This window comes from Hippopotamus amphibius, chromosome 6, assembly GCF_030028045.1.
Source record: "Hippopotamus amphibius kiboko isolate mHipAmp2 chromosome 6, mHipAmp2.hap2, whole genome shotgun sequence".
Lineage (NCBI taxonomy): Eukaryota > Metazoa > Chordata > Mammalia > Artiodactyla > Hippopotamidae > Hippopotamus > Hippopotamus amphibius.
Genome location: NC_080191.1, coordinates 36,672,657 through 36,686,337, shown reverse-complemented (window position 1 = coordinate 36,686,337; position 13,681 = coordinate 36,672,657). Strand labels below are relative to the sequence as shown.

The 13,681-nt window shown below is 36.0% G+C and overlaps 1 protein-coding gene across 2 annotated transcripts in view; it reads left to right on the top strand.

Moving 5' to 3' along the window:
• The window catches only part of ARHGAP18 (Rho GTPase activating protein 18), a 121,738-nt gene that overhangs the window by 66,054 nt on the left and 42,003 nt on the right, over nucleotides 1-13,681 (top strand). For both annotated transcript variants that reach the window (XM_057739358.1, XM_057739357.1), the window contains exons 4-5: nucleotides 963-1,032; nucleotides 5,307-5,485. In XM_057739358.1, coding sequence (XP_057595341.1) covers nucleotides 963-1,032; nucleotides 5,307-5,485 — 249 coding nt within the window. The remainder of the gene's footprint in view (nucleotides 1-962; nucleotides 1,033-5,306; nucleotides 5,486-13,681) is intronic.

The following is a 13,681-nucleotide window of genomic DNA, read 5'->3' as shown; positions in this document are numbered from 1 at the left end:
GCCTGTGCACACTTACTGGTGAGGGGGTCCAGTTGCTTTTTACTGTGTCCATAAACCCTTGGAGGGCTGCATTCTTTGGGTGTCACTGCCCCAACCCCTTGAAAAAGGAGTTCCTTTGAATATCTAAGCTCTTGCTACCTGCTTGACAATTTAGTTTCAATTGAGCTCATGTTGATTAATAGCTTTTTAAAAAAATGTGAATTCCATTTTACTACCTACATGTCAACTATTTTATAACAGTGTTATTTAGAGATAATTCACATACCATCCAATTCACCCATTTAAAGTTTACAGTTCAGAGGTATTCAGTGTAGTCACAGGTTTTCAACCACCCCCACAATCCATTTTAGCACCTTTTCATCATCTGCAAGAGAAAACCCATGCTCATTAGCAGTCATTCCTCCTGTTCCCCGCCTTACCCCTGGGCAGCCCCTCATCTACTTCCTGCCTCTGTGACTTGCCTATTCGGAAGATTTCGTGGAAATGAAATCACACAATACGTGGTCCTTGTGACTGGTTCCTTTCACCTAGGATAATGCTTTCCAGGTTCATCCGTATTGTAGCATGTACCTCTGCTTTGTTTCTTTCTGTTGCTGAATAATATTCCATTGTGTGGATAGCTCACGTTACTGTTTATCTACTCACCTGTTAGTGACTGCTGTTAACTTTTTGAGATGTTTTCTTTTCCCTTCAATCCATAGTGGCACTCTTGATGGCAGGGATGCTCTTGACGTTGCCTGTCTTTCCCACAGGGCTTAGTAGTGGGTCTTACAAGTTGTGGGTGATCATGTGTTTGCTGGATGCTTGCTTGTTGATGATAACCGTAGCCCTTTTTTTCTGTGATTGATATAATTCTGAGTACATTTCTCGTGCTCTGAAGGTTAGTAATAGAGCTATGTACAATACCATTCCTCTGGTTGTGAGTTGAGGAGATGACTAAATGGTCCATTTTCTATCCTTAGCCTCCAGATGGCGCAGAATCAGAATCAGAATCAGTCAGAACCGATGAAAACAAATACCAAGGAAAAGATGGTAAGTTGGCCCTGTTCTCTTGTATTTTCTCATTTATTAGTATAACAAACAGATAAGACCTTTTAAAACACTATCTTCAATTCTAGTAAGCAAATTCTATTAAAATACTCATATAAAGTACCCAAGTAGATAATGACATAAAACTGAGTATATAGTTGGCCTTTGATTTTTTTTTTTTAAATACTTGTCTGTCTCTATCTGTTCTAACATCTCTATGCATAGTCAGTTTTCTCAAATGCTTACTATATACCAGGTATGATGCAGAGATGTTTACCTAATTTAATATACTCAAGAACTCTATGTAGTAAATATTGTTCTTAACCCATTCTACAGATGAGAGAAGTAAGGATTAGAGATGTAAACTCACTTTCCCAAGGCCACACAGTTAGTAAGGGGAGCCAGTGAATTTGCAACCTCATTTTCAAATCTTAGGTTCCTAGCTCATCAGTGGATTGCTTTTCAGAAAGTTTAGAAAAACTTTTCTTTTTAAGTTAAGATTTTGGGTTTTTTGGCAGTTGATTATAACTCTCATTTTCATTCTTTTTTCTGTATCTGTTACTTCAGAAATGGATTAGAAATTCATGGCAGGGATGAAAATAAATAGTAAGACTTTATTAGTGTTTACCAAGAAAGAATTTAAAGCTATTTCATGGATTTACAAAAAGGAAAAATTTCTAAATTAAGGTCATAGATTTAGTCCTTACTGTGTTGTGACTGAAAAACTATAACAAAGGTGGTCGTTGGCTGCATGTGTCCCACTTGGGATTTTTCTTTTGTTTATTTTCTTAAGACCTGGCATCTGGAGTGTTTGTGGCATTACTAGTGTTGTGTTTGGATTGGAAGTAGTGGAGGAAGGGTATCAGGTAGACTGCAGAGGCCTGGGAAGTGTTCCTAACCTTCCTATAAAAATCAGAGGTTAGTCCCAAATTACTGTCTTCGGGACATTTTGGAGTCTTGGAGCATCTAGTATCTTTATCTTTCCTTCCATACTTTTCTCAGAACTTCTCTCCTGCACCCCTGCCTTAAAATAGATACACGTATGTGTACGTTGAAGTGTGTGCATGTGTGTATAGACATATGTGTCTATATATTTATATCTCTAAAAGCACTTGCTTTTTACTATTCAGTGGAGATTTCTTTAGTTACATGTTTTATATCAGAGTGAAATTACTGGGTGTTTCCTCAGTCTGTGTGCCAGTGGACAGTGAAGTGGCAAGCAGGCTGGAGTAGCCAGTGCTGGCCGGCTTAGAGAGCTGGGTCGTCAAGAGAGACAGATGAACCTTTTGTGCCAATGTCAATATGCTTTGGGCTTTGGGGAAGAGCTACTGGCAATTGCTAAATGAATACTGAGGAAAACATTGTCCTTTCTTGGTGTTTTCCTCCTTTGCGAAAGGTGGTGATGTAGGCTATATAAACAGAAGTTCTGGAAGACAAGTTCATTATAGCAGTCCTTTCCAGCCTAGCTTGAGGCAGCCGAGTGGAATGTGACAAACTTGCTGCCTGATTTACATCTGCTTTTGCTGGAATGCTATGAAGTGGGCAGAGAGCCTCCAGTCAGAATAATAAGAGAATGTGTATAATGCCATCCAAGTCACTGAGTATTTTCTACTGCACCTGTTCTGGGCAATGCCATGCTCTTTTGCTAGCCAGTGAATTAACCAGTGTTATGCAAACATTGAAAGGTTCTGAATGAAATGCATGGAAAATATTGTCTGGAGTTCAAAAGTGGAGCTCTTTCCACTTGAAATCTGAAAGCGAGAGCTACATAGTCTATTTTAAATGTTTTCCCTACACTTGGGCTTTTACGCATGTTCAAAGTTACTTATTCTAAATGAAAAATATAAAATGTTAATGTTGCAATGGTTGAAATTAATTTCAAATTAATCTACTGCTAAGTATGAATCTTAACTTTTCATCAAATCATGCACCTCTTTGTATATGAAAGGCCAATGTTTAATACATACATTTAGAAATATTAATAATGCCAAATAATTTTTAAAACTTTCATGTTATATATATTTTCTTTTTCAAGTTCCATGAAGGAGGGGAAATTATTTTTAAAAATAAAGACATGGGTTATTTTGGACAATTGAAAACTTTGAGTTTTATAAAATATTTGTAACTCGGTGCTGCTGTCCACTTAAAAACCAAAAGGGAATAGATTAAATAAACTATAATGTTTACACTTTAGGGCTTTAAGAGCCAAAATGTTTATCTCAGTGTTCTCTGTTTACATTTCTCTAGAGAGTAGAGAGTTGATTCGTAAATATTTTTATTAGCCAATTAACCATCTATTTCTTTTAATAGTGCCCCTTTGTCACCCTTAGCACTATTTTTCCTGCTATCTGCCTTAACTGGAGTTATCATTTGATCCTTAAGCCTCTTCTATATTGTGTTTTTTATTTTTGCCAATTTTGGAGGAAATTCATATGTTTTAAATGTATTCTAACTTAATTATAATTTTTCTTCTCAGTTTTGAATTCAGCACAGAGCATTTGTTTGTGTGTGGGGGGAGGTGGTGTTTATTGTAGCTCTGACATGGGGCTGTTAAGGAGAAAAGGGAATCATTTTAACATTCTTGTTCATTAACCCTTAGCTTTTAGAAAGGTAGCTTCTAATTTGAGAAAATGGCTAATCAGTTTTTTCCTCTTAGAATGGTTTCCTAGGAAACCAACATACATATTCACAATAAGACATAAAACAGTGTAAACCAGTGGGAAAATAAAACTCAAATTGTGCTTTGACATTTAAGTTGATACTGTAAAAATTAATCAGAGAGAGTCTATTTATCCTAATTAAAAACAATCGTCACAGGCTGCTGGAAAAGCATAATGTGGCATAGATATCTGGCAGCAGTTAAATACAATCAAAGAGCTTTATGGTTTCTCTTATTTGGGGAATTCACATAGGTCAGTTTTTACTTACTTTCTTAACTGTGAGATGTGACCAGGGCCAGCCAGCTGTGTAATCTGCAAGGCCCAGGGTAAACTGAAAAGTAGGGCTTTTTGTTCCAATTTCAAGACAGCAACAGCAGAGCATTAAACCCAGCGTGGGGCCCCACCGAGCACTAGAAGTCCCACGCTCACGAAGCCTGCCCTGCTTATTGAGTGGGAGTGCAAAAGGCTAGATTTAGATTTATTCTTATTTTCTTTTGAGTAAAACAATTCTTCTGTGTGTTTTTGATTTATATGACTATAAATATAGAAAATATATAGAAGATAATAAATAGATTTTCTGAAGGCATCTGACTTAATAATATATGTATATGTGACATATTTATTAAATTTAAAAATTAACTTTATCCTCCATCACCTTGTTGTGTTGGTATATAAGCATTTGAATGTACTCATCGATGTAACCCAGAGCTGCTCACCGTGAATTAAAGGTCTGCAATGAGAAAATAACAGTAATCCTGTCATTGATTCCAGGCTTTTTTTCTAGTGTGACTTGTGTTAAAATAAAAAACTTATCAAATAGCTAAATTTTCTTCCAAGCTTAAAGCTGATGTTTTCAGCAAAGAAGTTTTAAGGTGTTAATTTTTTTTTCCTGGAGGATTAACAACAAACAAATAAGAAAAAAATGTTAAATTATTATAAACTGTTGATGTAGATATGTGGAACTTATTTGACTAGATTTATAGTTGTAAGAACTGTTATAATCTTTGCAGTATTCTGATGCAAAACCTGTTGGCTCCTGTACCAGGTACCTCCAGACCTGACTCCCACAGTGAACATTTTTGGTCCTAATTTTTGCTTTGGAATTTTTACTATGGTAGGTTGATAACATTCCAGAAAGGACATGCAGGGCATGGAAGAAATCTTTTTCAGGAATCTCATCCACTGTGAGGAAATTAAATGGTATATCATAGTTTTAAGAGAGAGTAAAACTGACCTCCTTCTCTTCTTTTCTTGCTTTTAATCTCCCAGTATAAACTAAAACAACGATTAAGTCTACTAAATTTTTGTGAGATTTTTTGTTCAGAGCCTGAGATCATCCAGCAGTGTTTTGGAATTGGACTCAGTCTAAGAACTGTGACCTCAGAGAAAGATTCCACAATTCAACTCTGGCTTTCTTGTCACCACTTTCCCTGCTCTACCCCCATGCACCATTGGTAGGATTCCTTGAGTATACTTTTTTTACTATTAAAAGAAATGTTAATTGTTGCTGACAGTAAATAGTACTTTCCCCAAGGGTTTATATAGTTGAGGTACTAGAAATAAAAAAAACAATAAGTAACCAAAGCACATGAGTTGGGTCTTTTATCTTTTTCCCAGATCAGGCATCTAGCCTAGTTGTTGGTGAAAAGGAGCTGACCCCACTGGTGCCTGAGGAGGCACCTTCCTCTGAAACAGACATCAACCTGGAGGTATCATTTGCAGAGCAAGCTGTCAATCAAAAAGAGAGCTCCAGAGAGAAGATCCAGAGGAGCAAAGGCGATGATGCCCTGTTACCTGTATGTAATACACTATTCAGATGTCACTATCAGAGTATATTTTTCATCAGCTTTTTATGCTAAAACTCTTAAGTCCTTAGAAAAGTTGAAAGAATAGTATAGCATACACCGCTACAGCCTTCCTGTAGATCCATTTAACAGTTAACATTGTACAACCTTTACTTTCTCTTTGTACATCTATCTATGTATAGGTTGTGCTATAGATATAACTCACTTTTTTTATGACGCTTAAGAAATTGAACATTAAAACAATAATATTTTAATATATGATCATATTGAAATGTTCCCAATTGTCACAATATTGTCCTTAATATCAATAGTTTCTCCCTCATTCCCACCTAGGATTCAAACGAGGGTCATGTATTGCATTTGATGACATATTTTTTTGGTTTCTTAAATCTAGATCAGATCCCCTGATTTTTCTTTAATATTTTGAAGAATCCAAATCAAATTTTTCATGTTGTTCATCCTTGATGACTGAATTCGAGTTAAACATTTTTGGCCAAACCACTGCCTAAATGATGTTTATGCCTCCCATTGCATCAGCAGAAGAGGGGCGTGATATCAGATGTTCCCTTTATTGGGAATGGAAGTTCAACCGCTTGGTTTAAGGAGACATTCACCGGACTCCCTGTCATAAAGATACTTTTTCCTATGTACAGTTAATACAATTTGTGATCCTTGAGACCAAGGGAATATCCAATCTGTCAGTAATAACCTGTCACCCAGTGGCTTCACCATGCTTTGTAATCCTTGCTTGAAACAATAATTAGACTACTGTTTGAGACATGGTGATTTTCTCATTCTATTATTCCTTCTATATTGGTTGGCTGGCAATCTTCCGTAATAGTTGCTTTCTCTCCTTTTTTTTTTTTTTTTGAATATCACTATTCAAAAACGTCCTTTTTTCATTCAGTGTTTTATAAATCATTATTGTTTTTCTTTGACATTTAAATTTACCCAAATTTGACAAAAGGAAGCCCTTCAAGCTGGTTCCTATGCCATTTTAACATGTCCTCGTTCTTCTACTCCTTTGCTTTCTAGTACAAGATGTTCCAGGCTCACCTTGTACTTTTCTCCCTTCAGATTAGAAGGAATCTTTTTCTTCAAGAAGTTCTTGTTTTTTCAGTAGCACATTGTATTTAGAAACCAACCTCTGTGTATGAGTGTTCTCATTGCTACTGAATGTCTTGTATTTTTAAAAAATACATTTACTTATTTTGAAGGATTTCACATACACAAAAGTTAAAAAGCATAGTATAATGAACTCCCGCACCCCAATACTCACCACCTAGCACCAACAGTCATTAACCCATGACTAGTCCTGCCCTCAACATACCCCCAACTCAGTGCTTTTTTTTTTTTTTTTTTTTAATTTATTTGGCTGCATTGGGTCTTCGTTGTTACATGTGGGCTTTCTCTAGTTGCTGTGAGCAGGGGCTACTCTTTGTTGCAGTGCTTGGGCTTCTTGTTGCAGTGGCTTCTCTTGTTTCGGAGCATGGGCTCTATGCACACAGGCTTCAATAGTTGCGACACGCGGGCACAGTAGTTGTGGCTCGAGGGCTTTAGAGCGCATGGGCTTAGTTGCTCCGCAGCATGTGGGATCTTCCCAGCCCAGGGATCGAACCTGTGTCCCCTGCATTGGCAAGCGGATTCTTAACCACTGTGCCACCAGGGAAGTCCCCTCCTCAGTGCTATTTTGAAACACACCTTTGAATTATATTTTGCCATCTGTAAATATTTCAGTATGTGTTTCTAAATGATAGAGGGTTTTTTAAAAAACACATCTGTATTACTTTTATTGTACCTTAAAAAATGCTAACAATTCTTAATTTCAAATATCTCATCAGTGTTCAAATTTCAAATTGTATCACAAATTTCATGACTGTTTTTTAACAGTTTGAATCAGGATTCAGATAAGGTTTATGCATTGCCGTTGGTTGATACACCTTTCAAGACTCTTTTTAATCCCTCCTTCCTTCCTTGTGTCTCCATGTGTCTCTCTTTCTCTGCCTCCTTCCCTTCCCTCTCTTCGTTCTTTCATTACCCTCCTTCCTTTTCCCTATCCTTTCTTCTTTTCCTCCCTTTCTCCCTCCCTCAAAATTTGTTTGTTGAAGAAATCTGGTTATTAAGTTTCTAATTCTGTCCCCATGTTTTTCTGTTGCTTATAAGTTTGTTGACTCTAGATTTATCAGACTCATGCTCATTTTTTTGTCAAGACTACTTCCTGTGTGATCATGTAGCAAGAGATACAAAATACCTAGTTGTCTTTCTCTTGTGTGAAATTAGCAGCTGCTGCTGATCAATGCTTGGGTCAATGCTTGGATTTGTATATTAATGGTTACAAAATAATGTTCTAATTTCTTTTTTTCATTTATTAATTTGCATAGTTCTTTTAAGAAAAACTTTCTCAAATAGATTATTTCTTACTTTCTTTTACCAGTTTTCAAAAAAAAATTTTTTTTTTGATTCCCTAGCATCTTTCATTAGTGACCATTCGTGTTGTTTTATTTTAATTTTCTTATAAAAATAGTATCAACTCATGGTTGTAAACATATATGACATGAACCTAGAGAGAATTTCTTATATGCTTCTGGTATATTTTTTGCTCCAGACCTAGAATTGTCTTATTTCTGCAAGAAACTCTGATTCCATTTAGTAGAAATATACTTTTGTGACCATGTTCAGGACACTAGGAATGTTCCTTTCTCTGAGAGGTCATTGCTTAAAGCCTTTTCAGAGGACAGAAGTACATCTGTATCTTCTTTCTTCCATGCTGAGAATAGTGGTTCTCAGGATATAGCAGATAATATAATTAATATAACCTTAAAAACAAGGTGTATGCAAAGTCTCACTTCTGTCCTTGAGCCATCACCCTCTTCTAATTATATTAGATATTCTAATTCTAATATAAAACACACAGCATAATGACTTGTGTGTTTTATCCTCCATTAATGCACAGCATTCTCAGAATAAAAACACTAACACTGCTATCAAAAATATGATTATTAAAAAACAGTTTAAACTTGTTTTTCTTTTCCTCAGTTGGTTGTATCCTTGGGGTACATCCCAAAAGGACTGTAATAATCAAATTACTCTGTTTTTGATCGTTTAGGGTAGTTACTCTCCATATGATTGTGCCACCAACTGCATACCTGGTTGGGTTAATTCGTTTTGTTTTATATTCAATGTTTAGGGATTGCTTTTTTGAAACTGAATTTTATTTTGTAAACCTGTAAATTATTTGTGTGGTCCGAAAGTCAGGCTTTAAAACAAGGTGTGTTAGAAGTCTCACTTCCGTCCTTGAGCCATCACCCTCTCCTCTCTCTCCCCCTTACAGGTAAATTTCTTTTTATTTTAATTTTATGGTCTATCTTTCCATTCTTAGATAAGTGGTAGCCCACTATACATGCTTGATTATTTGTTTATTTTTAACTTAGCAGTATGTCCTGGAGATCTCTCCATAGTAGTATAGAGAAATATTTCTCTTTTTTTTTTTTTATTTATACAGTGTACCCTGTTGTGAAGATGCATCACAGTTTATTCAGCCAGCCACCTGATGGTGGACATCTAGGTTGTTTCCAGGCTTTATCATATATTTTTAAGAATCTATTTTTATGCCTAGTGGGAAAAGTAAAGAAGTATGCATCATGTGGCCTAAAGAAGGCCCAGACCACCCTTAGCAAAAGTGTCTTCTAAAAGTGGTAGTCCTCTATCTCTCAGCAGGTGGAAGAGGGTTTAAGTGAAAGATAGTAGAGTCCAATTAAACAAGATAAAGACATTGTTGACCTTTAAGTTGTTGATTCAAACAGTAGAATAAAATAGAAATTCATTTCTACTTCAGAAACTTCAAGACAAAACTTCTTCTCTCATTTTATTCTCTGCATAACAAACTAATTTTTGCTCATCTGCTTTCTAGATGTTATTCATGTTGTGCCCCAAGCTTAAAACGACCTTCCCATTTCTACCCCTCTGATGCTCCACGTTTAGCAAGGAAGCCTTAACCCCCTTTGGGGTCTAGCTCAGTATCTAGCTTTATTGTTAGCACTTTCCTGTTTGAGAACCTACATTAGATAAAATTTATAAAATCATTCTTTAAACTGATAAGATGCCATGCTTTTGATAATTATTGTCAGCGTATCCATATATTTACATATATATGCATCAGTTCATCTATACAACTGTCGATGTATTTGTATATCTTCTAGAAGGCATGCACATACTGTGAGCTTTCTGCAAGTCCTCAGCATGGTTGGTGAAGTAAATGTTTATATTCATCACTCTGAGATGAACTAAGCAGATAAAACCTTAAATTCTTTTTCTACTCCATGCTCTCCTGCTTCTGTAAATAAGCAGTAGGCTTTAGGTAATACATTGTTCTCTGTTGACCTCATTTTATATTTACTTCCTTTTTCTTATGGCATGGAGCAGTCTTTGTTAATTCTTTATGATGTCTCACAGCAGATTCAGATTTCTCTTCTTAAATGTGGAGATCAGGTTTTATAACCTTTAATGTGTGTTAGGATGAAAATTTAGCTATTACTTATTATGTTTTGTGTACCCACGATATCTTGGAAAGTACGCCCTGTGATTATTTTGTTCATTTGTCAAATGATCTCTCTGAGGTAGATAGTATGAGTCCTCTTTTCCATACAAAGAAACAGGTTAGAGAGATTATATGGCGTGCTAAGGCCTGGCTTCAGTGACTAAGCTTTTGAAGCTGGAGTTTTTTTTGTGAAAAATCATGCTGACTCTACTTGATGTGCCCTAAAGGTATATGTACATTTAATTTAGGTGTGAGTTTGTGTCCTTGTATTGGCGCTACTGATAACTTCTTTAGCATAGCTTGGGATGTTATATAAATAAGATTCTGGTTTGTTGAGTCCATCGTATACAATAGAAATTTAATCCTTTATTCTGTCTCAGGAGACTAAAAACAGAGTTTATTTAGGAATTTTTAAGATCATAGCTGTGAAATGATAACTGTGGGGAAGCCTATATTCTAGATGCAGGCCTATATTTTAGTTCTTAAGTCTTTATTCAGTGTCTTTTGGATTTTTACTGAATTATGTTTAATTCAAGTAAATTCATGTTTTAGGGCAGCTTTGGTTGTCTGATAACAAAGCTCTGTGCATACTGAAGGCTAAAAACTTGCATGGAGGCTCAGGTTGGGAGTTTGTTAGAAAATGGAACATCTCTGGAGGAGGCAGAAGGACAGTAAAAGAAATGTTAGTTTGGGATAGAATAAGGAGACTGAAAACCTAAGACAGACACATGTGTACACAACACAAAACCAGGTGTGTAGGATCATGATCCTGAATTGTCAAAAGTTTAAATTATGATTATTGCTCTCCATTTAAAAAAATAAATTTTAAAAGTTGTAGATCTGAAAATTTCCTGAAACTTCATTTATCTAGAAAAGTATTCATTCTCTAGGATGACAGTGAATGAAACACTGTAATAAAATCACATTTTCCACATGAAAAAATCTTAGGTAAGAAATGAATTTGCTAGCAGATGATAAGAAGTCTTCTGTGGAAATTGACCAAGTAAGAGTAGGTTCCCTTGCTTTCTGAGTTGAAGCTAGAGTGACTCAATGAGTGAAAAAGTCAAGTCCATCATTACTGATGAAGTGTCTAATGGGCCCCTCATATTTCAAGGCCTACAAAAGAGGGGTGCAGCCTGGGAGAGCTGCATGATTAATTTATGGTAACACATGGGGGCCAATGACCTTATATTCTTTGAAAAATTTTATTTCACTCCTTTTTTAAAGCGCATTTTTCAAAAGGTAAAGAGCTTTTCTTTTGCTGAAATTGCACTGCCTTCTCTTAGCCTACGAACTGAACCATCCAGTCTATTAACTAAACAAAAACGACATGAAACTTCATAAATATTTAAAGCTGCTGCTATGAATTAAACATTGGAGTAAAGAACTAACTCCTTTCATTAAGCACAATGTTAAATAAATAAATAAATAAAGCTCATGACATATTGCTAGGTAAATCAAATGTTTGAACTAATAATATTTCAGGTTTCTTTAAACATTTACCTTGGGTAATGCTTTTAAGTAATTATATTCCATGTATTTGGCTTATTAGACCAAAAGCAACTGATTTTAATGAAACATTTAGGACTTTTCTTTTTTTTTATAAATAAATGGTTGGTAAATAGGATTGTTTCAGCCCTTCAGAAAACAAAGCAATTAGCTTAACTCTGGGGCCAGGCAAGAAGAAAATGTGAGGAGTTTTGTGTGATTTTAAAAGTAAAGCTCAGTACAAATCATAAGAAATTGGGAGAGCAGGAGGCTAGTGACCCTGCACCTCCCTGAGCTTGATTCTGTGCTTTTCTCCCCACTAGGTGTGTGTCTTCATTCACTGAATACCCTGAACAGAGCACCTGCAGTGTGTCAGGGCTGTGGTATAGTAGGGATACAGAGGTGATTAGGACATGGTTCCTGTCCTTGGGGGTTCACAGCCCTACATTAATACTGATCAACCTAGATTCCTCCCTGCCTGCTGCGGGGGACAGGGACAATGGAACAGAACAGAATGGCTACTGAATTCCGGATTTAGGAGATCTGAATTTGCCTTCTTATGTCACTGGCTATGTGGGCAAATTTAGTCACTTGATGAGCCTCAGTTTCCCCACCTAGAATATGCTGTAATAATTGTTATCCTGTTGGAACTTTTCAGAATAGAATAAGAAATCATTTATCAAAGATGAGTATTATCATTTTTGTCTTACCTTGCAGTAATAGTTAAGAGACAAGAAAGTGTGATATCTGCCTACACGTTCTCAACCCCTGTGCACTGTACCATTAACACTGGAAACTATGCTTAGGCTGTGTATTAGTGGTATCTACTGCTGTTCTTTTAATGTTCTCACAGGGAAAAATGTATGACAAAACGTTAAGAAAGAACTCTTCTCCTACAGTGGACTGTCTTGAGACTATAGCAGATTCTAAAGAAGGTTCTTTAGAAGGTTCTATGGAGAGTTACAGAAAATTCTCTCTTGGAGTTGAGTTTGCTTGAAAGGAATTAGCTGCTTAATTGCCAAAAGTTGTAGGTTTAAGGAAGTGTTTTCAGATAGTGACTCTCAAACATTTTGGTCCTTATAACCCCTTTAGGGCTCTTAAAAATTATTGAGGACCTCAAAAAGCTTTTGTCTTATCCGTAAGGAAGGATTTGGTGTTGAGGAGAATAACTACCACAGCTTCCAGTACTTTGATGAAACCTTAGACATGTGGCCTTCTGGCCAAGAATCTGTGATTTCATATTGTTGGAGCATTTGCTGTCTCCCTGGGGATTACAGCTCTCTGTGTTTGCTCTGGCTGACCCAAGAAAGAAGGCATACACAGATTTCTACAGAAGCTATGATTCCACGGAAGATTTCGAGGAGACGAAGAAGACTGGTACAAAAGTGATTCTGGAATGTAAAGCATTTCTTTGGATTGAGTTCCATGGAATTTGGTCGCTGACCTGTGTTCCTGAGCTATGAAACATGAATGAGTAGGCTAAGGAATAGTTTCTCTTGATAAATAATTAAAAATACTGTGTGTGTATCTTTATGTCAGTTATACTTATGGATATTTACCATATTGGAAATTAAAATTGAAAAAATTTTAAACTATTAATCCATTTAAAATATAGAATTATGGTGAACATAAGTAACATTTTTATGCAAGATAGCCATATTTTCTAAAACAAATTATTAAGAAGTGTGCCATGGTTTTACATTTTAGCAACTGTCTAAATCTGGCTTGAGTTGACGTTAGTTGGATTCTACTTCTGTGTTCAATCTGTTCACAATACCACGTCTTGTGAAAACTCTAAAAAGCTCTACTATACACCATAAGAGAACGAGAGTGAAAACGGCAAATAATGTCTTAGTATCAATTATTAACATGGTGTTGACCTCTTAGACCCCTTGAAAAGAGTGTTGAGCACCTCCATGGCTCCCTGGACCACACTTTGAGAACTGCTCTAGGACATGTCTTGCAATAGTTTTTAGATCATGAAGTGTTAATGATATAGTACAAAAATGAGCAAAGTAAAGGGAATAAAAGGGAACCCATTGAATATACTTGGCCATTAAATTAAATTAGGAAATCAAGGGCAAACCCAAGAGATATAACCTTGATAATATTTTTATTAAACTATTAGAGAATGATGGTTGTTTTAGTAACTGGTTAGTACA